The sequence below is a fragment of the Embiotoca jacksoni genome, unplaced genomic scaffold, assembly GCF_022577435.1.
Source record: "Embiotoca jacksoni isolate LCO1_2020_lvr unplaced genomic scaffold, fEmbJac1.0.p SCAF_22, whole genome shotgun sequence".
NCBI lineage: Eukaryota > Metazoa > Chordata > Actinopteri > Embiotocidae > Embiotoca > Embiotoca jacksoni.
In genome coordinates this window covers 4,729,751-4,752,780 of record NW_027185363.1, presented here as the reverse complement: position 1 = coordinate 4,752,780, position 23,030 = coordinate 4,729,751, and the positions used below count along the sequence as shown (strand labels likewise).

The window sequence follows — 23,030 nt, the reverse complement described above, 5'->3', positions numbered from 1 at the left end:
AGACATGTACTTCCATTACAGCACAACCTCCCATCGCCTTCCCTCACAAATATATTTTTCATGTGTTAATGTGGCCAATTCAGAGATTTGATTGCAACCTTAGTTATTAGTATACTTAATCAAAATATAGTTGTTGTTTTTTACTTTTATTTCCTTCATAGCATCCTTTAAGAAAAAACATTTCCCATAAGTCGTACATTTGTAGGCTATGGCTTGACATATTGGAGAGGTGATTCAAGGGTTTGCGCTGAAAAAGACACATCTAACAATTGGACAGAGAGGACATGATGCTGTAGTAGTTTAAGCTGAACTCAAATAGAAAGTTGAAAAAAATGACATCGTGAGCATTGGTGAGTTTAATGGATATCCACGAAATCATGTTACAGTGAGCAGTGTAGGCTAGTTTTATCACGAGAATTGTAGTTTTTCTTTTGCTCACAAAGCAATAGATATTGAACTTTAAAATCTCTATGGTTTTAATTTCCTATAGCTGCTGTTGTGAATGTTGATTCATCCTGGAATGAGAACAGTAAAGACGAGACTGTAAGGCTATAAGCCGCTGGTAGACAGGCCTAAAGACTACAATAATTAAAAGCACTTTTATTACCGCTATAGTCTATACGTCTACATATTTGTGTATCATAATGTGGTTGAATATTACTTCTGGCCTACATGATTCAAGTAACGTAATTAGGTAATTGTTTTACACATTCATAATAAGTCTTTGTTGGTTTTTTTTAATCAGCAGTTGGAAAAACTACTTCTGTATTGTATTACAATGAAGTGTGGGTAATTAAATCAGTAAAAGCTGGCCTCGCTGTTGCGGTCCTGTTAAAAATGACACGGCCCATAATATGATTTGTTTGTTGGTGTAACTCGTTTGTTTGCAGCTTGGGATGGGGTTGGGAGGCGGTGGACTTTTTCAAATGGGGGCCACGTGCTGCAGCTACGTCGCTATTTACACTTGTTTAGCAGCTGTCCGGTCACGTGACAGCTGATTGTCAGCTGATTGAAATGATCTTATTTCGGCTGTGAAGTGTTGTGTCGCTAAACCAGAACAAAGTCTGTAAAAGTTGGGTGAATTACGAGTTGAAAATTCTTCTCCTGTCAGCCTGAGATTTAATTCTAGCCAAAGTCAGTAAACAAGCTGTTTTGTTTCGTGTGCTGGTAAGTTTACTTCTCCCCTTGTTTGTGAACGTGGCGTTGGTGGTTTTACGATTTTAATTCAGTGAAGCGAAACACACTGATAAAATAGATAAGTTAAATAAACTCGCATACCAGTGGACCAGTTACTAAATATGGAGTTTGAAACCTAATTTAACGCTCGGCTGTGCTTGTTCCTGTCTGTTTAAAATAATTTGTCTAATTTGAGTTAATTCATTTGATTAAACGTCAATTAGCTTTTGTTTTTAAGGGAGTCCAGTGATGGAGGAAGACACACTAGAGGACAAGCTTCTCTGCTATGCTAAAGAGGGCAGTTGTCATATTCAGACGCTCCTTCAGTCGAGGATTGGCCAAAGCAGCTCTCTGAACATCAACTGCAAATGTAAGTGGGGAAGAAAATGCTATTGCCTACCTAGCATGACTTCAGGTACCCAAATAGTAATCATTTCCCTCTATCTAACTGTAGCAAGATCTAAAACCAGCTCAGGATGGACGCCCCTCCATTTGGCTTGTAACTTTGGACACAGGGATGTTGTCGAGGAGCTGCTCAAGGTCAGACCTATGGATGACATGTATGTTGTGTTTAGCACTTAAAGCCAGAGAAAGCTACTAAAAGGAATGCATTTGCAGGCAGGCGCTGCTGTGAACTTGCAGAATGACGTGGGTGACACACCTCTACACAAAGCAGCATGCACTGGAAGAAAGGTGAGAATAAAGAATAGTATTTCTTCCTTGCATGTTCAATGTAAATCGTGCCATCACATCTTTTCCGTCAGCCTAATGTCAGCTGGAACAACCATCACAGACTCCAATAATCTATTATTCCTGTCTCCCTTTGAAGCTTTTGATTGATGCCAAGTGATGGTCAGATGTTTTTTTTTCTTTACTTTGAACCCTTAAGGAGATTGTTCTGCTGCTGCTGCGGTACGATGCCTGTGCCAACATAATCAATGGAACTGCTCAAATCCCTAAAGATGTCACGGAGGATGATGAAATCATTACCATGCTGGAGGGTATGAAATCATGGCTTTTTCTTCTTTTTTTTTTTTTTTAAATAGCTGATGGCTTCTCATTACTGAAGATCAGCTGCCTTTGTTCTCAAGTACTGTTTGTTTTGTGCAGCTGCAGAGAGGAGAGAGATGAGGCGGCGGGAGGAGAGGCTTCTGGAAGCAGCCAGAGAGGGTGATATCTCCACTCTGTCTGAATTGGTTAGCCTCTGACCTTTTCTAAGAACTTTTGCAGAATATATCACACACTGAGAGCATCTCTCTTCACTTGGACACACATAACAAGTGTCTTTTGCAGGTTTCAGTTGTCTCTGAAAGGACTGAGATACACAATTAACATGATTTGTTTGTACTTTACACTGTTAGATATTTGCATGGGGTCTGATTGGTCTGATGCTCAATCAGGAGGTGATAAGTTTTAGTCTTAAAGAGCCAAAAACAAGATCATATGTGCCCAAATTTCCTGCCCTGTTTCTGCAGATTAGTGCAGATTTCAGAACCTACTTGTCTATTTTTCTGTGTATTGTGTGACTGATTTAAGATGAACACTTGAGACAAAAATGTTAGTCTTTTCCCCTTCAAACTGTTTTCTTTGGCTCAGCTGACCTTATTTTGTCCTTCAGCTCAGTGGAAATGAGGCTCCAGACATCCACTGCAGGGATTCAGTGGGGAACACGGCGTTACACTGTGCAGCCTACAGGGGGCAGAAGCAGTGCATCATAAAGCTGCTGGAGTTTGGAGCCAGTCCCAGTATCAGGAACAACAATGGCAATCACTTACCTTGTTCTTATGATCAGCTCTTGTTTTATCTCATGTTTAATTTGTACAGCATTGTTTTTAAAATCACAGTTCATTTTCAAAGGAGTTCAGTATCCACAAGAATCGTATGTTCTGTTGTTTGTGTGTCTAAATGTGGATAACAATTTGTTTGTATGATGATGTTGCAGATCAGACAGCATTGGACCTGGTTCGTACTAATGAACTGAAACAGATTCTAGCAGCATATCAAGAAAAGGTGAGATCAAATAAATAGATTGTAAACTGTCATTCTCTTTGAATTATCAGGTTAGTCTCTGCAAAGAATGTGTACGTTTTTGTAAGTTATTTTGACATTTGAATTTTCATATATTTTTGGACACTAAAAAAAGATTTATCATCTTTTTGCAGTGTGTCACTCTCTTGTGACTAGAGCTATTGCCTACAGGCAAGATTGCTATGGAATTTGGCTTTCAATTCACGGTCCCCAAAGGTCGATTCCTTTGATTATTTTGGTGATCCTCTAGCACCACAATTAAAGTTGGAAACCTAAAAAGCTAATGAACAGGTTTATGTAATATTTTCTGAGCTCACTGGTGTTTCTCAAAGGACTAACTCTTATGTATTTTGGCACCTTGAGAGCATATAAATCCTTTTTTTTTTTTTTTTTACTGAAATTCAGCACTTTGGTTGTCTAGCATCTTAATCACAATTTTGATATTTGCATTTTCTCCTTTAGGAAAAACATAACGTAACTATCCTACACCCAACCTGATTATACAACGGGATGTGCAGACATCTTATCTTTCTGCTCTTGGTCACCCATCTCTACATGTTCACCTGAGTTCTGGTGAATGTGGAGAAAAGGCCTTAGAAGTCAGCAGCCCTTGCTCTTGCTTGGATGCCTGATAAGCTTGGCACAGTGTCAATGCAGAGCATTGCATACTCATGGTGGGAATAGAAAAGCGTCCGCACGAAGCTGTTAAGAAAATGAAAAGTACTCTATACTATTTACCCCTGAAACTATGCACGTTTTACTTGCCAAAAACTGTTCAACCCTGTTAGCCAGGCTCTGTATGTACACAAGTCGGAGAATTGTGTTTTGTTCCCTCAAAGGATGAGAGCAGTGGGGAGCAGAAGATTGAAGGCCCTCTTTGGAAGGTACCCAGATGTTGAAGTGCATCCTGTTCCACTCTCAATAGACAGACAGTATTTCTGTTCAAACTGTAGTCTATAAACATGTAGTGGATTGTACTTTTTTCTTCTTACTTGTTTGTTTAGACTCCAATAAAAAAATAAAGAAACAAATGTTTGAAATAAAATACATTTTGTTTAATCTAAATACTTCTTGTGTCTCTGACAGAGTTCACGTTTTCTGGGATGGCGAAACCACTGGGTGGTAATTGAGAATGGAATGATCTCTTGGTACCACAGACAGTGAGATAACTTTATCTGATGTATTAATATAATATAATAATTATTTAATTATATATGCTATGTTTAATCTTACTGGAGAATAAGTGATCTCCAGTCGTTCATCAATCATGCAGTGAAAACTAGATTTAAAAAGTGTACTGAGATGTTGGTAGATTACCGTCGTTTTTTTTTTTTATGTCATCTAGTGTATGTCTGGTGTCTGTATCCTCTGACATTTCTTTCTTTTTCTAGAACTGATACACTGACTGGTGCTGGAAAACAGGGTTGTAAGTCCCTTTCACAAGCCTACTGCATAGTAAGTAATCTGTTCATTTTTAAGACGACATAATGATGCTCAGTCACAAGTTTCAGTTGCAACCACAGTCAACTTGTCACATGATGATGTTTGACATCGAGTGCAGCGAGCATGACCATTAGTGATGTTATGGTTGTCTTTCCAGGTGAAACCGTGGGACCATTGCTTGTTCATGCTCAAGTGCTTTGATGACACTCTGCATTATTTTAAGGTCCCTTCAAAGACCGATTCATTGGCAACAAGACAAGTGAGATGAGATTCATGTTCCATGCTGTTTCTACAGCGTGGTCTCTGCAAACAGAATTGGACTAATTTGATTACTTGTGTTAAATAGACTAATCGATAAATGTTTCTGGTATTTGTCCACTCAGAGATGGTTGGATGCTGTAAAGGAACATGCATCCTGTAGCACTCGCCACTGCGCTCAAGAGCAGATTATCTATGATGCAGTTGATGACAAGGATGTGGCAGTGGGAAACCTGACGCAAGCCCTTCAGGTGAAGTTCAAAACGTCTTAAAGCAAGTGTAGTGTCATGTAGGGAAGTGGTGACATTCAGAACTTTTCTTGCAATCTTGTAGGATTTTTAAAACGGTGTGTTTTGTTGAGTTATTAAAGGGCTCCACTGCTAAAGTGCCTCTTTTTTCCTGTACTCCTACAGGCAGCCAAGGCCTACCAGCAGAAATTGGAGAGTGAAGTGTCAGTATTTCTATCAATGGGGAAGAATGAGGAGAATTTTGGTACGTGCCTCAGACATATCCTGTTAATACAGTGTCCAAATGTCTTTTGGGATTATTTGTTACACTAGTTAGGGGATTTTTAGTCAGTTAAAGGTTCAATTCATCCCATTTGATTGCATCTATTGGCAGAAACATAATATCCATTATTATGTTTTCATTCATGTATAATAATCTGAAACTAAGAATTGTTGTGTTTTCATCCCCTTAGCCCTTCATATCTACATAGGGGAGCGGGTCCTCTTCCATGTAGCCCGCCATGTTGCTCTTCTATGTCTCTACAGTAGCCCAGAAGGGACAAACCAAACACTGACTCTAGAAGAGGGCTTTTTTGCAAGTTTTGCAGCCACCGTAGATTCTCTTACACGCTTGGCAGGGGAGTGTGAGGTGATCGGTGTTGTTAGTTGCAATCTTCAACCTAACCACTAAATGTCAATAAATCATACACGCACACACTCCTCCTGAAACAGAATATAATAAATTATATTATCAACTATTTTCATAATAAAATAATAATTTCACTCATGGAAAAATGGGAAAATATTTACATTTTTGCACACCACCAAAACAAATGTGGAACAAAAATGTGCAATATGAAGAATTTATTAGAACTGTAATGGACAGCTTTCTCTATTTTCTGACATTTTATATATTGTATGTATTATATATACTGCAATCAATTAATCATAACAAAAAAGTAGTTAACAAAAATAATCACAAATATTACTTTATTGTTGTTTGCATTTTTTGTATGATACTGTATATATTTTAAGTGAACACTTAATATTTTTACTTTTTCAAAGTATTGGCTGCACCTCTTCTGCTGAAAGCCAAAGAGACAAGTGAGCTATCCAGTGAAACTTGTGCTGCCCTCGATCAGTGCTTCGAACTGCTGTCTAAACAAGAAGAGGTAAGGGAAACATCTTCATTGTAAGTTGTAATGTTTATTATAAATGTGAAACTGTCAAAATCTCGGAGAAATTAGGTGAAGTGAAATCTGATCTAGTTATATATAATTTTGGCACTCCTGCACTTTTAGGTAACCAGCCTCACCGTCGTGCTGTTCTCCTATCTGTTGAATAATTACAAAATCCTGAAGCCCCTCCCCCCCTACCTTATCTCCTTCATACCAATCGGGCTTGAAGTTTGTGCGTCTCCCTGTCCACCTGTCTCAGGGGCTGTGCTGTGCCCTTGCCAAAGCACTGGAACAATGTGGTAATCACTGCCGCGTCTGTAGGAAGGACACGAGCAGGATCCGCTTTTATGCTTAGGTCTGCATTCAGCTTAAAGATCAGTGTAGACACGCGCACAGTTGCACACACAGACGCTGTTGGACTTGGATCCACACACTCCCGCTCTAGGGAAAGGCTGTGCATTGAGCGAGGGAGCTCAAGCGCTTGCATATTCACTGGCTGGAGATACATGTATTCACCCTCACTCAGTGAAAACACGCACTCGCAGGCACACTTCCATATGCCAGAGCGTCCGAGCACGGGAGAAAGAAGAGACAGTGACGGCACTTTCAACAAGCATCTTCACAGGTATAAGACTAAGCAGTTGTTCTTGTTTAATATTCTCCGCTTTCCTCTCTATTGACAGCTGAACAATTGACTGTGTTTGCTGTGGGCTGATGCCTGCTGACTCAGCGTGAGGTGTTTGAAGTTTGGCGTGGAATTATTCAGATGTTTTTAGTGTGTTGTCGATTTGCGGGTTGGTCTAAAGCGCGGGTAAAAGCATGGGCTGTTCATCAGTATGCAGAGGTCATTTCTGTGGATTTAATGATCTGAATTTAGAGTGTGAAATTGAGCATAAGGTGTTACTGAATGCTACAGTGCTCATTGAATCTTTTTAATGAGATCATCTTATAAAGTAATGAAAGCATAGATTAAATTGCACTGAGGATTTATTGGATGTGGGAATACCTAAAGACAAGCTTTTAAAATAAAGATTTACGAGTTTAACCATTTGAACATAGCAGTTGCTCTTTCTGTAGCGCCTACATTTAAGAATTAAGTGATTATATATCGGCTTCACATTTTCTGTCTCTTCACCAATTATTTTTAAATTGGCACTCTGTCAAAAAAACTACACTGCGTCTACTGATTGCTAGTTATAGTATGATATACTGCTGTCTGATTGAAAACCATTGATGAGACAGGATTTAAGATGATCTTCCCTGTGGAGACACAGCTGAGGACACTTTTTTTTTCTGTGTGGATTTGTATAATAAAGCGTAGATAACTGAATTAATTTTGCATCACTTACAATAAAACCCAGCTGTGAATAAATACTGCACAACAATGTCCAATGTAGAATGTGTACACAGTGCGTTGCCAAACCACATTATCTTAACACAAATTGGCAACAGCAACTCTCCTGTAACAAGGAATAACCCGACTTTGTTAGCACAGGAAGGCTGAGGACATTCTTCACGGTCTCATCAACCAAGAAGCACTGAAAATGCCATAACAAAGGACACTGAAATAATTTCTGACAACCAGACAGTATAATAAGCAGGAAACGCCTGAACAAGCACATTACATCTGCTGGTCTCTTGCTGAACTGCTGCTACTACATGAGCTAACTGGATTAAATTTCCTAGAGTGCTGAGATTGACTGTATTAGGCAGTATTAATTCTAATCCCACATTTTCATTGTCCCACCACAGATGTTTGCGTTGGTGACACTTACACATTTGTTCTCTACAGTACATACGACATGACAGTCGTCACATGCTGATGTAATTGTGCTTTGACATCCAGGCAGGCGTATAACAGAGAAACACAAGATGTAGCTAAAAGGGTTTTGCAGCAATTTCAGCGTTGCCCTTGAGGACTGTAGATGTGGTCTGACCCATTTCAGCAGCTGCTGCAGGACTCGTGTGCTAGCGTCACATTTCTATAGTACATGCAGGGAACGGTATGACTGCTTGGTGACTACATGGCATTTAAACTAATACTGTTTCTTTACATAACCACTGGCATGAAGATCGAGCAGCAAAAAGACAAACCAGGGCAGAAACTTCTTGTGACAGCTCTCCCTCATAACAGACTATAGGCCTGGCCTTACTTGGTGTTTGTCTGGTGGCGCACTTCCACTCCTGTCAAGAAAACAAATGGAGGCTTAGAGTTTGAAACCACTTAGCAGTGACATGCGGATAAGCAGATCTGTCAGTTTGTGTTGCTGTAAAGGCAGCAGAGTTGCAGGATGATATCTCTTGTAACAGCAGTGATTCATATTTTTTTTTTTTTCTGTACAGTGAGCAGGTTGCCCTTTAAAACCTTGGGGATTGGAGAGAAGACAAAGTACCGTTTGACCTTTACTTGATCCATTGTCACATAAGTAACTGACCCACTGACTGTCATGTCTCCCCCAGGAGAGTCCTTACTGAGTGTATATCTGTTGGTCCCTGCACTGACCTCTATTTTTTTCGGGATCTGTGGAAGAAGAGTGAGTGTGTACATATTCAACCTCGTCTTTTTGGACTTAGTCAAGGGTGTGTAGAGAGGTACCTGGTTGTATTTCTGTGAAATTTGTCACTGCATCTCTTGCTGCAAAGGTACCAGCCTCACCCGACTTGCTTGGCTGCCAGCCACCGTGCATTCATATAGAGTTAGCATTACAGAGCACTGTGAGGAGCTGTAATAATTTTGCCCCTGAGATTTGCTTTAGCAGAGAAAGCCCATTTTAGAACTGGCTGAGAGCTCTACACTTTTGGGGGTGGGCCAGGGGGGTGTTGGCCAAGGAGAAGCATCCCTCACAGGCTCCAGCAACAGCTCCAGCACAGAGGCCCAGCATGGCTTAAAATAGTGCTGTTTTGTGCTCGGACAAGAGGATGCAGTGAGAGCGAAAGAGCTGGCTAGGATAGTTACACAACAAAGTGCTCTGTTCCTGGATGGGCTCTTAAGCCAAGTGACAGCGACAGGGGCTATTACACAGGACCCTACACAGAAAGCTGATTAACCTCGCACAATATATTTACAAAGAGGCTTGGGGCCTTGCAAGGACAATGTTTTTATGGACACACACGTGAAATGGTCCTTATTATTTTCGCTGTCGTTAATTGTGATAAAATTAGAGGCAATCTTTCTGCAAACTGGCCGTCAGTCCCACTGCAAATATTTTTGAACAACAGGATAATGCTGAATTTCCAACCACTAGCGAGAGATGAAATTATATTGTCCTTGGCAAGAAGTTTCCATTCAATCTTTCCAGAAACATTACTGAATTTCTGAATAATTTCTCTAACTGTACAGCAGGACAGATCTTTCATTTGGAGGCAAAAGCATAGATATTTAAATGCTTTTCTCAAAACTAAAAATAGACACGTCTGATCTCATCCACAATCATACTGCAGGGCTGTAGTAGGGGCGTAGAATACAGTTTAGTGAAGCGTGACGACTGCAAGAGTGACAGTGTTAAGTTTGCCCTTGACTGAAAGTGCCAGACTGCTGTTTGAACCGAGTGTGAAACAAGGTGCTTCTGTTACAGTAACAAGACAGAAAAGATTCTTGGCGTAGCATGAAAACCGTGTGTATGTAGTTCTCCTGTTTTACAAGAATACAAAAACATCTATATAATGCGATTATGAATAACCTGTGTGTGTGTGTATTCCTTGAATTTGGATGAAGATGGATCTATCACCTCCGATAAATAATAATGTAACATGAAATATTCTGAGCAGAGGTGTTTTACGACTGTTGCATCATTAGAATGTGCATATTTCACATAACGCACACGAGTCATCCTCACCTGTTCTTTATACATGTCAAGTATATTATAATGTAATTGTACTAGATTTCCGTAATGTATTTTTAAAGCCAATAGTTTACATGTTACACCCAGCTAGAAGTTTGAAATAGGGATGCAGCATTCCACCATTCGAAATCAATCAATATGTATTATAAGTAGCTAAATCAGCGGCCTTGAAGTGGCCACGCTAATCTGAAAGAGCTAATCAGCAATTAAGTAAATGTATCAGTGTTTTCCCCGGCTCATCTATTATGTGTGGCTGAATCTGAAGGCTCCTGACTGCAGGAGTCGGTCAGTGACATTATCCGTGTATATATTATAATTCTAAAAAGTAAGAGTGAGAACATTTTAAATGACACCAAGATGGATCTTACACCTGTCACTTTTTAATAGGATAATAAGGAATATTACACTTCATGAACTTTTTATTGAGTTGATCACAACATCTTTACAGGCACATTGTTTCCATAATGGGAAACCATTTAAGTGAAAGGGAAATTGGTGCGCCTCAGGTGCAGCCATGAATTGTGACTCCCCTTGAGCGCACTCACACAACGTAACACTTCAGGCAGGAGAAGAGATGAGGCTGAACTTTTCATTTTTAATCGAAGACGCCGGCATTGCTCTGCAGTCTCAGATTTATAGTGTGATTTACAAGCTCCTGTTTCTCTCACTCACCTGCCTTCCTCAAGGTGACTCTGGAAGTTTTGTAAATTGTGAAGACTCGGTTGCATTTTTAATGATCACTCCATTTTCTTTGTGTATCTTTGTGAATGTTTCCTTTTTGCCTGTTTATAATGTATTTCATTTCTAAATTGAGTCCATGGGGTTTAAATTTTGAAAGTTTATATTTTGAAAGAAGGCTTTGTTATTATAGCCATTATCGTCTTTCATCCTTTTGGGGCAGCTGTGGGTTTTTGTTTGGTTTTCTGTCTTCTGTTTGGTTAGTAAAGGACGCACATCAGCCGCATTAGACAGTAGGAAACACTGATCTGGTCTGTCCTGGCTCAAGTTGCTCAGAAGGGACACTCAATCCTGGTCTACAGAGCTCTCTGAGAATGGGGTGTTTGGTTCCGCCTGGAAGAAACCAGATCTGTGGGCTGGGTCAGAACAATAACCTGCTGTCAGAACCACTCTAATACTTTTCACATCAATCACATATTTGTAAGCAATATTGTCTGTACTGCCGTTGAGTCCAAAGTGTTTGACTAGCATCTGTGAGCACGTTCGCTCCTCACTCACGTTAGCGTGTCTCTGTTGTGTGTTTTGTCTGTCTGGTGGTCCTGTGTTTGCAGGTGTGGAGCCTGAAGGTAGAGCAGGAGGTAGAGAAGAACAAAGCTCTCACAGAGGCCCTGCAGACTTTGGCAACTGAGCACCACGAACTCAAGCAGTCATTGAGTAAGAGCAGGAGATCGTCGACCCTGAGAACCCTCACTGAAGATGACTTCTATGATGCTGAGTCAGGTCAGCAACCTCTGGGTGGACAGTTAGAGAAGTAGTCAACAGATTTGTAAATATCACGTTGGGGTTATGTGAGATCTGTACATCTGTATTGTACATCTGCTGGCCAGAGACTCTAAGCTGTGCTCAGCATAAAGTAGATTCAGTAAGTATTCAGATCTGATCATAGTTTTAAATGGATAAACATTACATTTTTCCCATCAATCTTTACTGAATATCCCACAAGTAAACATATTTTTTTTAAATATATCATTTTAATTTTTTTTTTTTTTTAATCATTCAAATATATTTGTAGACCCATACATTTTGCAGCAATTGCAGCTTTGAGTCTTGTTGGCTAAGTTTTGGAAACCTGGACTTGGGCACTTTATTCCACACTTCCTGGCAGGACCTCCCAAATTCAGATTTGATGGGAATTTTCAGGTCTCCAACAGATTTTCTGTATGATTTAAATCTGGCTTTGGCTGGGCCACTCAAGGACAATCACAAACTTTTCCTGAAGCCATTCCATCCCTGTTTGGGCTGTGTGTTTTCAGTCATTGTCATGCTAATAGGTAAACCATCTCTCCAGTCTCATGTCGCCTGTACTCTGTAGCCTGTGTCTTCAAGGACCTCTGCATGTTTGACTGCTTTCATCCCTCTGTCAATTTTTACCCATCTCCCTGCCACTGAGATGCACTCCCATAGCATGACGCTTCCACCAGAATGCCACTTTGTAAGGATGAGAAATGCCTGGTGACCTGACCAGAGACCAGATCGTGCTCTTTTAATGCCCAAGAGTGGCTTCTGTCTACCCACTTTACCATAAATGCCTTCTTGATGGAGTGCTGCTGAGATTGTGGTCCTCCCACTACATTACATTACATTTAGCTGACGCTTTTATCCAAAGCGACTTACAACACACCGATGGTACAACATCGGGAGCAATTTGAGTGTCTTTTTTGAGGTTCAGTGTCTTGCTCAAGGACACCTAGGCATGTGGACAGGAGGAGCTGGGGATTGAACCACCAACCTTCTGACTACGTTATCTCATAAACATAGTGAGCTTCTGAACCTCTGCTCGGGCCAGTTCAGACCACAGATTTGCCACTACTTGCAATTTGTCTGCAACATTATGAGAACTGCCAGTTTGCACCATATAGCAACTTGACGAGACAAGAGAGAGAAAAATCTCCACAGCAACAACTTACTGTACTTCAATTTTAACTGCCGGCTTTTAAGGCATTTTTGTAGCTGGATTTAATTTGAAGCATCTTAAAACATAAATGAGAATAGTGATGGAGAGTTACTTGCAACAGTTGCATTTTTAGCAATGATAATCCGGCAAAAATCTGTGCTCCTAGGAAAACGTCAAGCTTTAGAAACATTTTTATACCCTTGCCCTGATCTATGCTGCTCCACAGTGTTATCACACCGAGTACTCTGGACTTCATGTCTTTTTAAAGGTTTTTGTCCTGATATGTTATTTGTTAGACTTTTGTATGCATGTGCGCCTTTCTAAATTGTGTTCAGTCAATTCAATTTGCCACAAGTGGCATTTAAGTTCCAGGTACATTTCAGGGATAATTGAAGCAAACAGGATGCAACATTTTGGAGGGTCACAACAAAGGATCTAAATTACTTTCAAAAATGTTTCAGTTTTTGATTTTTAATACAAAAGTCTCTAAAAATATGTTTTCACGTCGTCATTATGGGTTATTGAGTGAAGATTGATGGACAACATGGCACTTTAGCCAACTATGTTGTCTTATACGTGTTGAATTTGCTACTACCCGAAACACCCACAGTGTCGTTTTCTGAAATTCTGTTAACATGTATACAGGTTCATATGCTAAACACTGATCTCAGTGTGTGAGTAGCACACTAGTCTCCTCTCTTTTGTGTTTGTGACAGTCCCTGTAATGTCACTGGCAGTGCTGTCTAGGGGAGGAGTAGCATCCAGGAAGCGCAGAGCAAACAATGTTAGAGGAAATGAAGCCTCTGCCTGGCCTCTCATTGGAACACAATCCTCAGGTGGGGTTTGGCTGGCAGCAGGGAGGGGGAGGTCAGAGAGGAACCTGAGCACAAGTGCTTATTCACCGACTGTGCACAGTTGAGGCTGCAGAGCTAGAGCTTTTCTAAGACGGCTACTCGAACCTGAGTGTTTGGCATGACCTGGCATCTGCCCCCTGTCGCCATCCCACAGAGTCCGAGTCGGACCTCTCTGTGAGTGGCTTCCTGTCTGTGGCCAGCCACTCCTGTGAAGAGGACGAGGGGAGAGACACCCCCCTTCACAACAGCCTCTGCCATCCCGCTGCACACAGGGGGCCTACCGGAATGTCAGGGGAGGGTAACCATGGCAACCAACCAGCCCAGCACAATGGAGTCAAGAAGCACAGGTGGGACATGTTCCAGTTATGATGTCAAGCTTGTTTACTGGCTTTAATGATTACAAAGAGTCGGGTGGAGACATCCGTGCACAGTGCTCTGCTGATGGCCTCCTCACTGTTTGTTTTATGCAAGCCTTTGTTTAAGATGATTGTCAGGATTCAGTGGAATATAACTTTACACTGCTGAATGACTTAAATTTTGTATACGTGTCTGATGATAAGCTGCAGACCTCAGTCAGAGGATAGGCCCGCAGGCAGATTTGGTGTAATGGGATACACACCTTTCCACTCTGGTTTGTTTTTGTACTCGGGTGTTTTTGCCTCAGTGCCCAGTCCACAGAGAATAGCCTGTTTTGCTTTTCCTGACAGCTCCAACTCTTCAAGTGAACAATCAATTCGGCGCTTTGTGTTTATTGCCGTCTTTTTTTTCGTGAAGATTTGACAATCTCTTTCATTTCCTTGGATGCTGATTCTGGCTTGGCCTCTCTTCCTTCGTCCAACAAGTGATCCATGAATAATTTAGCATGTGCTGGCTCACAGTAGAGTTGGATAAAAGTGCTGGCTGGCGGGCTAGCTCTGTGTGCATATGTGTAGGCTTGTGCGCATTAAAGATTTATGAGGTGTCTGTTTATTTGAAATTACTTACTTCATTCAAAGATACGTCAATCACTAGTTATCTGTAAATGGCCTGTACTCTTTCTCTCGATTTTTACTGCACACGGTGACAATTCAATTCTAAACAAGATCTCCAAATACCCCAAACTTAAAAATCAAAAGCACACAGTGTTGTAAGGGTATTATTTTCATAGATATATTCATCATTTGAAGCCTTATTATATTGTAAATGTGCCATTGACAGTCTAATCTGTAAGAAATTGTGGCTTTAGAGCGTTACATTTTTTACGAGAATAGAGCATTCCCCTCACTTCCAGTTGGCCTTATGTTTCGATAGCCTCTGCTAAACAATGTAGTTTTGCTTAAAAATTTGTTTTATTTGTACTTCTGAAAGACATTTAATGAGAATTTGTGGCCATATTTTAAACTAAGTAAGCACAATTCTGAAATCCAATTTGACCACCTCGTCAAAAAAAAGGACGATTTACTCAACAGCTACAAAAACTGCAAGTCCCACGATTCTTCAGACATGTACAGATGTAGATATCAATTAGAAAATAGAAATCCCCCTAATATTGCGTTTTATTTTTTCAGTCTAATGAAAGAAATCATCCATGCTAAATACATCTTGGAGCAGAGGCCAGTGGAACGAAAACTAGGCCAGAAGTATAGCCTGCCATGCCTCACTGCCCATCCTACAGATGGAGCAAACCCCCCCACTCCCTACCCCACTGTTTGCTATGCTGACATAATGGCTTGTATTTGTGTAGTTGCTTCAGCACTCATTTTTTAAACAAGGCTACCATCTGTCTCAAGATAGCATACCTGTAAAACGGTCTGTACTATAGATGTCAGAAATAGTGGAAGATGATGACTGAATATAGTCGAGCAGCAAAGTCTGAGGTGCGTGGGTGCGAGTGTGTGTCTGTGTCTGTCAGACATTAATCTAAATGTTATTTACACACACACACACAGTTGTACTATTGCATTAGGCTTGAACAGACCAGCTGAAAGCTCATTAGCTTACAGGTGTCAGATAACCTCTCTTCCCAAATGGTGGGTCAAGCTATGTTGTCTTCTCTGAATCTTTTAGATGGTACAGGCTCACACATACAGGAGACAAAATAAGGGTTTTAATGTATATTTTAACCTAATACTTAGGTATTGGATTTAAGCTTAATGTATCATATAAACGTATCAGAAAAGTAAATAAATGTGGAGGAGACTAGAGCCATATCCTGAAGTGTTGGTTTTAGCTGATGCACACAAGCAATCTAATAATGTTCCATTGAGAGTCAATAGCTGACAGAGATAGCTCTGCAGATATTAATATTATGATATGGGTACCAGTTGTCTCTCATCGTTGACTGTGTTTCTCCCTCTTTTGATTCTGCTCTCCCACAGAACATCTCTGCCGGCTCCCATGTTCTCCAGGAATGACGTAAGCATCTGGAGTATCCTGAAAAAATGCATTGGCATGGTGAGAACAGACTCTTTACTTTTACTTTTGCTTGGCAAGATGAGCTGTGAATATTGTGAATGGTTACATAAGTAATCATTCAATACAGCTCTGTTCAGGTCCTCCAGGAAATGGTGATCTTGCGATCATAACAAGTAATGCAAATTTAAGTATGTGCAGCAATATTTGTGGGAGCTTGCTGTTTTCCATAATTACTGCAATTTTCAACAAAAAAAAAGTACTTAATAGAAGCTCTGTTAAGGGTATTACAGCACAAAGTAAGCATTTTCAAACAAAACTAACTCCTTATCTACAGTCAGTAAGGCTCTTCAGCCGCTTCTCTCATCAAAATAAGCCACATGATCGCCGGAAAAAACGGGGTTTTATTGGAAACATGGTCTTTTCATGGGAATGACAAATGTTAAATTACTTTTATACACACTTTTAGTCATAAGAGACAACACTTTGGTTTTGTGTATACAGTAGGCCTACGTGTTGAATTATTATTTAAAAAGCATTTACAGCCCTTGTATTTACAGAAGATTTTTATATTTTGCATTACAGTCACAGTTTTGTAATGCTACATCACTTTTATTAATTTTTGTTAACTTTTAACTTTTAACTGCTGACTAAGAGGAGAATTACATAATTCACTGTTGTAGTCTGTGCTTTTCCAGTGTCTTTTATCCTTTCCAACTCCAACTTCTTCCTCTTAGGAGTTATCAAAGATTGCCATGCCTGTGGTATTTAATGAGCCTCTGAGCTTCCTTCAGCGGCTAACAGAATACATGGAGCACACCTACCTCATCCACCAGGCAAATGCCAAAACAGACTCAGTCGAGAGGATGAAGGTACCATCATGCCCGTATTCGATTTCTTGAATAATAACGCAGATAAAATTATAATAATTGACCTCCATGTAATTTAAAAATGTGTTTTATTTGAATCAAGTCAAATCCGAGTTACTTTCTAGCCTTAGTGTACTTTACTTTATTATTAAAATTTGTGCCATCAGTGACAATGGCATGCTGTCACTGTCAAACATTGAATTAGTTGCCTGTAATTTGGTTATCATCAAACGATGCTCTGTAGTGTGTTGCAGCATTTGCTGTGTCAGCTGTAGCATCGCAGTGGGAGAGAACTGGGAAGCCATTCAACCCACTGCTGGGAGAGACCTATGAGCTAATCGGGTAAGACAGTAGACTCGTCAGCAAATGTGCTTCATGAGCACACGCAAGACAATTAGCATATAGTATGGAGATTTGTTGTTTTGTTTGTACCTTACATGTTGCTGTTCTCCATCAGGGATGATCTGGGCTTCAGGTGGGTGTCGGAGCAAGTAAGCCATCACCCTCCAGTCAGTGCCTTTCACGCTGAGGGCTTCAAGGAGGACTTTGTCTTCCATGGTTCCATATACCCCAAACTCAGGTTTTGGGGAAAGAGCATCGAAGCTGAGCCCAAAGGAATCATCACACTGGAGCTGCCCAAGTGAGTTTTCAAACTGTTTTATGAGTCTGTGCTGATGCCTTTTCTTATAGCATTAACTCTTGTTATTTTTGGTTGGGCTGATGGGGCTAGCCCAAGACATATGAGAGTTACACCATTGGTTGGCCAAATGTAGTATGAATGCGTTTTCAAATTAAAAGCCTTCTAGCTTTTCATACGCATTACAGACATAATTTAGCCATCTCATCTTATTGTCTTTACTGGTTGCGTCTTTGTCTCCTTAGATATAATGAAGCCTACACCTGGACAAACCCCACCTGTTGTGTCCACAACATCATTGTTGGTCAGCTTTGGATTGAGCAGTACGGCAACGTCGAAGTCATTAATCACAAGTAAAAAAAAAAAAAAAACTCTTCTCTTTGGGGTGTTCTGTATGTGTGTGCTAATGTGCTTGCCTTGTGAATTTGCATGAACCAAGACTCGGATGCTTGAATATCCTTTTTTCTGTGCTCTGCAGAGAAATGTTGATCTACTTTCAGATCCAGCTTATTGATCATGGAAGAACTGGGACAGTTGCCCTTAGGATAGAGGAGGATAATTCATGTTTGAAAGCCTCGGCCTGCAGAAGCAGAATAGTGACAGGGAATTGGTAAACGGGCTGTTATTCTGTTCCAGAACCGGAGAGCGATGCAGCATGACCTTCAAGCCCTGTGGCCTCTTTGGGAAAGAGCTTCATAAAGTTGAAGGGTACATCCTTGATAAAAGGTATCTCCATTAATCACAGTACATATGATTTTAGTATTACCTGAAAACAATGAGGGAATTTATCCTATGTTACTACATTGTCACCGACTTGTCATATGTAATACAGTAAGATAGTGTACATTGTGTCGTATCCATTAGTATTGTTAGAAAAGTATTGCTCAGTAGTTAGGTATCAAATAACAAAAGGCACCCAAAGCTGTCATTTATTAACATCTATTCTTTGTATGTTTGCAGCAAAAAGAAGCTCTGTGCAATATATGGCAAATGGACTGAATGCCTGTACACAGTTGACTCTGCTACTTTTGAGGCCCACAAGAAGGCTGAAAAAAAGACCTCCGATGACAAAAAGGGCAGCAAACAGGTACTAGATTTCACTGCTTTTAAAGTCACCTGCGTTCTGTTTCTATTTAGGATCAAACATTTTAGTTACTAAAAAAAAGATGCACAAACTACGAGTAGTTTTATTCATGAAATCATATGCAATGCATTGAGCAGAGACAAAAATCCAATTGATATTTGGCCTTGAAACATGAACAGTTTGCGCACAGGTCTTCAAGGTGTTTGGCGGGAAGGTTGTTCTGAGCATTGACTCATGAAATTGCTACAGTTCCCTGGTGGATCAAGGTTGTCTCAGCTGCTTCTTACTCTTCATGTAATCCCAGTCTGACTCCATGATGTTGAGATCAGGGCTCTGTGGGGGCCACACATCTGTTGCAGGACTCCTCGTTCTTCATGTCATTGAAGATAGTTCCTTATAACTCCAGCTCTGTGTTCTGGGTCTTTACCATCTGAAGAATGATTTGTGGCAGATCAGATGCCTCCCTGATGGTAATGCATGATGTATAAGAATTTGCCTGTATTTCTTAGCCTTGAGGAGACCACAGATTCTGACCAAATCCCCAGAAGAAATGCAACCCCAATTGTGCAAGGAACTTCCATAATGCTCCACTGTTGCAGACACTGCAGAAACTCTTCCTGTAGTGTTTTCCAGCTTTTCAGCAAACAAACTGCTTTCCGTTAAAGGCAACTATCTTAGATTTCCACTAGTCCAGAACACCTGCTTTTTGGCTGCTAGGATTGCACAAAGACCGTTTTTGTTTCGTTTTTTACTGGAGATGGGTGTATACCGGGGTCCCACTAGTTTCTGCCAGTTCTGAGCTGATGGCACTTCTATGCCATCAGCTAGGCCATTTTGCTTGCCTTTTTGCACTCAGTTTATTTGGCCAACCAGTATGTATCCAGTCCTCAACCCTGCAGCCTCTTTATGCTTCTGCAAAAGAGCCAGGACAGCACATCTGGAAACATCCATCTGCCTGCGAGCAACCTTACTAATTCAGGATGACCAACATGTGCCTTTTGGCCACGCTCCCTCCTGCTCCAAGAGTTTAAGATCAAACTGTCACTTCTTCAGCAACCTCCCTTTTTTTTTAGTAATAGTTATCCTCAGATTTTGGATTTTGGTTCAACCTACGTGTTATAAAGCGCATTTAGCAGATGGAAGTCATAAACTTTGCAAATATGTTTTCAATTTTTTTTTTTTTGCTTGATCATCGGTAACTGACTTACACATGGTTTTGTGAGCACTGTTCTGAGCACACAGAGATAGTTTCCCATGCACCTAAAAGCTGGGTAGAGAGCGCACTAAACAATTTTTTTGTCAAATTTTTATGCAGCAGAAATAAATTGAAGGGAGACAAATTCGGTAAGTAGGACTGGTTGGGAGTAACATTTGTGTTTTTGCAGGTGAGAAACGTGCCTGTTTTAAACACGCTGTGAGCGGGTGCATTGGCATGTTGGAGAATCCAAGCACGATCGCGCCACAGTTCAGGTTGTTCGCGTCAAATGTTTTCCCTCGGATGCTTCAGAATATAACGGTAGAACTTGGCACTGACAATCTGACACTGGAGGACGAATTCACAGTGCACAACCCCCTGGATGTAAAAGAAAAACCTGGTTGCACTCCTGAGCTGGTGTGCCTTTTTCAGTTTTGGAGTGATTTTCTCTGTTACTCAAAACACCCCTTCAGGCTGATTTCTTCATGGCCGTAGAAATGATGAAGCTTTTTAAGGGTCTTAGCTGCCCTCTCTGCTCATGACCATGCAGAAATCATCATGCGCCCGGACTGGTGCTCACAAAAATGTGTGTATCTCAGATACTGACAATGATTAAGTATCAAAACTTTGAAAATGTTGTTTGAAAATTGACTGAAAGTCATAGCTTCTCACAGCTCCATGCGCGTCACAATGTTATTACTTGGATACACCCTTGTAGAATAGCTGTCCTGGACAAATGTCAATGTGAAACTACCTACATCTTTTGCACATTACTGTCTATGTGTTTGTCTCCGTGGCCTCAGAGCAGTGTGAACGAGGAGCCAGAAGACATGCCTCCGCCTGACGCCGAGACAGTTCAGGTCATCCCGGGCAGTGAGCTCGTCTGGAAGATAACACCTCGACCGGACAACTCAGCCAAGGTATGAGGAGACGTAAAGGGGAGGACAAGAGATCAGTTTGAAAAAACAGTTGTGCTGAGCTCATCTTCTCTGTTGCAGTTCTATGCCTTCTCCACATTCGCCATGCAGCTAAATGAGCTGGAGAAGAGCATGGAGGGAGTCGTTGCGCCCACTGACAGTCGCCTCAGACCTGACATTCGCTCCATGGAGAATGGAGATATAGGTACAATGTTTGACCTCGACTTGAGTCCCTTTCATGCCGCGACATCTCGGTTCCATCGCTGGCGGTACTGAGTTTTTCTACATCCATGCCCTGTAGATCTCGCAAGTGCAGAGAAGAAGAGACTTGAGGAAAAACAGAGGATGGCCCGCAAAAATCGCTCCAAATCAGAGGAATGGAAAACAAGGTTAGTCACCAAGAACTGTGGTATACGTTGTTGCCCCACCAGTGATTCTAGGTCTTCTTTTACTGATATTGTTTCTGTTGTCTTCTGCCATCAACTGTTATAACCGAAAAGGAACGCTGCACTTGGCCCAAGGTTTGTTTCCAAGCTTTGCTTTTTCCCTTGCCCTTTTTTGCTCTTGTGTGAAGTGCTGCACTACACCACCCTCCTCAGGACAAGATGCACAACTGCGTGTTTTTAGAAAAAAAAATTCAGTTTTTTTTTGTCACCAAAATCTTTATTTTAGGCAGACTACCACATTTTTCAGTTTGATGTATTATTTTTGTGAGTGTGTTTTGTTATGTTTCCCTTTTAGGCTCATATTAAATCAATCCTCTTATAACTGTTCATTCTGTAGGTGGTTTCAGCAAGGACCCAACCCACACAACAAAGCTCAGGACTGGCTTTACTTGAAAGGCTACTGGGACAGGAATTACACTCAGCTGCCTGACATCTACTAACAAGTAACCACACACACACACACACACACACACACACACACACACACAGGATCCATACACATGGGACTCCATCTGCTACACTGAGGATTATGCTCTCAGCATAAGCAACAACATAATGGAGTCGGTATAGAACAGCAGGACGTGTATGGGGTTCAATTTAAGAAAAATAAATGCTCAAATAATGGAAAATATCAGAGCAAAGTTAACTCAGAGGTATATATTATTTAATAAATCTGTGTGAACAATGAAGCACAAAAACATTATTTTGCTTATTTATTGTGGTTCTGGACCACTTAAGTAAGTTATTGGCATGTTCTGGAAAAATGACGGTGTATTTTAGAAATATTTCATGTTAGTTGTTTGAACAGCAACCTCAGTTTTACTGTCTGTAATTTGTCCATGATTCCCACTTGATAACATTTTCCTCCCTATCTTCAGTGTATGGGAGAGGCAGCATCACTTCAAACAGTGAGGATGAAGTGCACGGCGTATTCCAAACACAATTTTAACACTGATGCATGCATACTATTATGCAATGCAGAGTATTAAAATTGATCATTTTGGTACGTTTGCCTTTGTTTTCGCTTCCAAACACATTGAGTACTGCAAATATTTAGTGTTTAAATGAATGTGTTTAAAATTGGCCTAATTGCTTGTTTGCAACGGCTGCTATAGTCGATTGTAAATCTAGTTGTTTCCCTGCAAAGATGAGAAGTCAAACTTTACATCGGACAAGAATGATAGCGAGGACGGTGACAGTAAGGCTTAGGTTTGAACAAATAAAAATGATAAAACATCATGAAGCCCTAAACTATGTACTGTATAGAGATAAACAGCTGTTGCATACCCAACTCTGTGGCACTTTGTTTTTATCACTATACTGAAGCAGGGACACTGGTTCTGCACTTATAGATTTGTGTGTGTGTAAAAGTCTTGCCATAGATTAGTATAATTGGTGATATTCTTAGTGCTCTGTGCATCAATCTAACTGAAATCTATCACATTTAATGCATGTGCATCACTATAACTATGCAAGCCTTACCTCCTTCACAATCAAGCACTGAATATTCATTGTCTCATGTTATTATGGATAGCTGCTACATGTATACGTGTTACCACTCTTTTGGGTGTTAAAACAAAATTTCTATTGTTGCTAAATAAAAGCTTAATGTCAATTGAACACTTTGCTTTTGTTTTATTTGACTTAAATGGGAGAAAACCTGTGCGCGTTCACTGGGTCGTCATTGCGCTCCAAATTTAATGATTTACCATTTACAGACAGGAGGATCACGCAGAAACCAAATTTTTAAAAATCCCAAATTCTGATGGATTTCTGAATGTGTATAATGCGTAAACTGAATCGGCCTCCATTGTAACTTCCTTTAATCTGGCTAATTCTGTTACTAACATCGA

At 40.6% G+C, this 23,030-nt stretch overlaps 1 protein-coding gene across 2 annotated transcripts; it reads left to right on the top strand.

Annotated features, from left to right (window-relative positions):
• Window positions 1–1,098: 1,098 nt before the first annotated feature.
• Window positions 1,099–22,792, top strand: LOC138202979 (oxysterol-binding protein-related protein 1-like). 2 transcript variants are annotated; one of them, XM_069157416.1, is made up of 28 exons: window positions 1,099–1,167; window positions 1,401–1,546; window positions 1,631–1,716; window positions 1,795–1,869; window positions 2,066–2,177; window positions 2,287–2,372; window positions 2,795–2,939; window positions 3,119–3,186; window positions 4,044–4,088; window positions 4,291–4,364; window positions 4,596–4,659; window positions 4,805–4,906; window positions 5,031–5,156; window positions 5,319–5,397; window positions 6,198–6,304; window positions 11,442–11,610; window positions 13,793–13,985; window positions 15,996–16,071; window positions 16,767–16,901; window positions 17,143–17,240; window positions 17,356–17,538; window positions 17,781–17,888; window positions 18,172–18,261; window positions 18,496–18,622; window positions 20,618–20,734; window positions 20,813–20,936; window positions 21,033–21,120; window positions 21,515–22,792. In XM_069157416.1, the coding sequence occupies exons 2-28, from the start codon at window positions 1,426–1,428 to the stop codon at window positions 21,615–21,617; spliced, it is 2,901 nt and encodes a 966-aa protein (XP_069013517.1). In that variant the 5' UTR covers window positions 1,099–1,167; window positions 1,401–1,425; the 3' UTR covers window positions 21,618–22,792. The 2 variants fall into 2 exon arrangements, with proteins under 2 accessions (XP_069013517.1, XP_069013516.1); XM_069157415.1 differs by lacking the exons at window positions 1,099–1,167; window positions 1,401–1,546; window positions 1,631–1,716; ... (2 more) ...; window positions 2,287–2,372; window positions 2,795–2,939 and adding an exon at window positions 21,232–21,252 and having other exon boundaries at window positions 3,056–3,186.
• The last annotated feature ends 238 nt before the right edge of the window (window positions 22,793–23,030 follow it).

What these genes read in the sequence shown, in the direction of transcription:
- LOC138202979 (XM_069157416.1), top strand. Translation starts at nt 1,426, where the DNA reads ATGGAGGAAGACACACTAGAGGACAAGCTTCTCTGCTATGCTAAAGAG. An exon ending in ATCTCTTGGTACCACAGACA is followed by an intron (nt 4,365 to 4,595) that starts GTGAGATAACTT and finishes TTCTTTTTCTAG; the next exon opens with AACTGATACACTGACTGGTG. An exon ending in CTTCTATGATGCTGAGTCAG is followed by an intron (nt 11,611 to 13,792) that starts GTCAGCAACCTC and finishes GCCATCCCACAG; the next exon opens with AGTCCGAGTCGGACCTCTCT.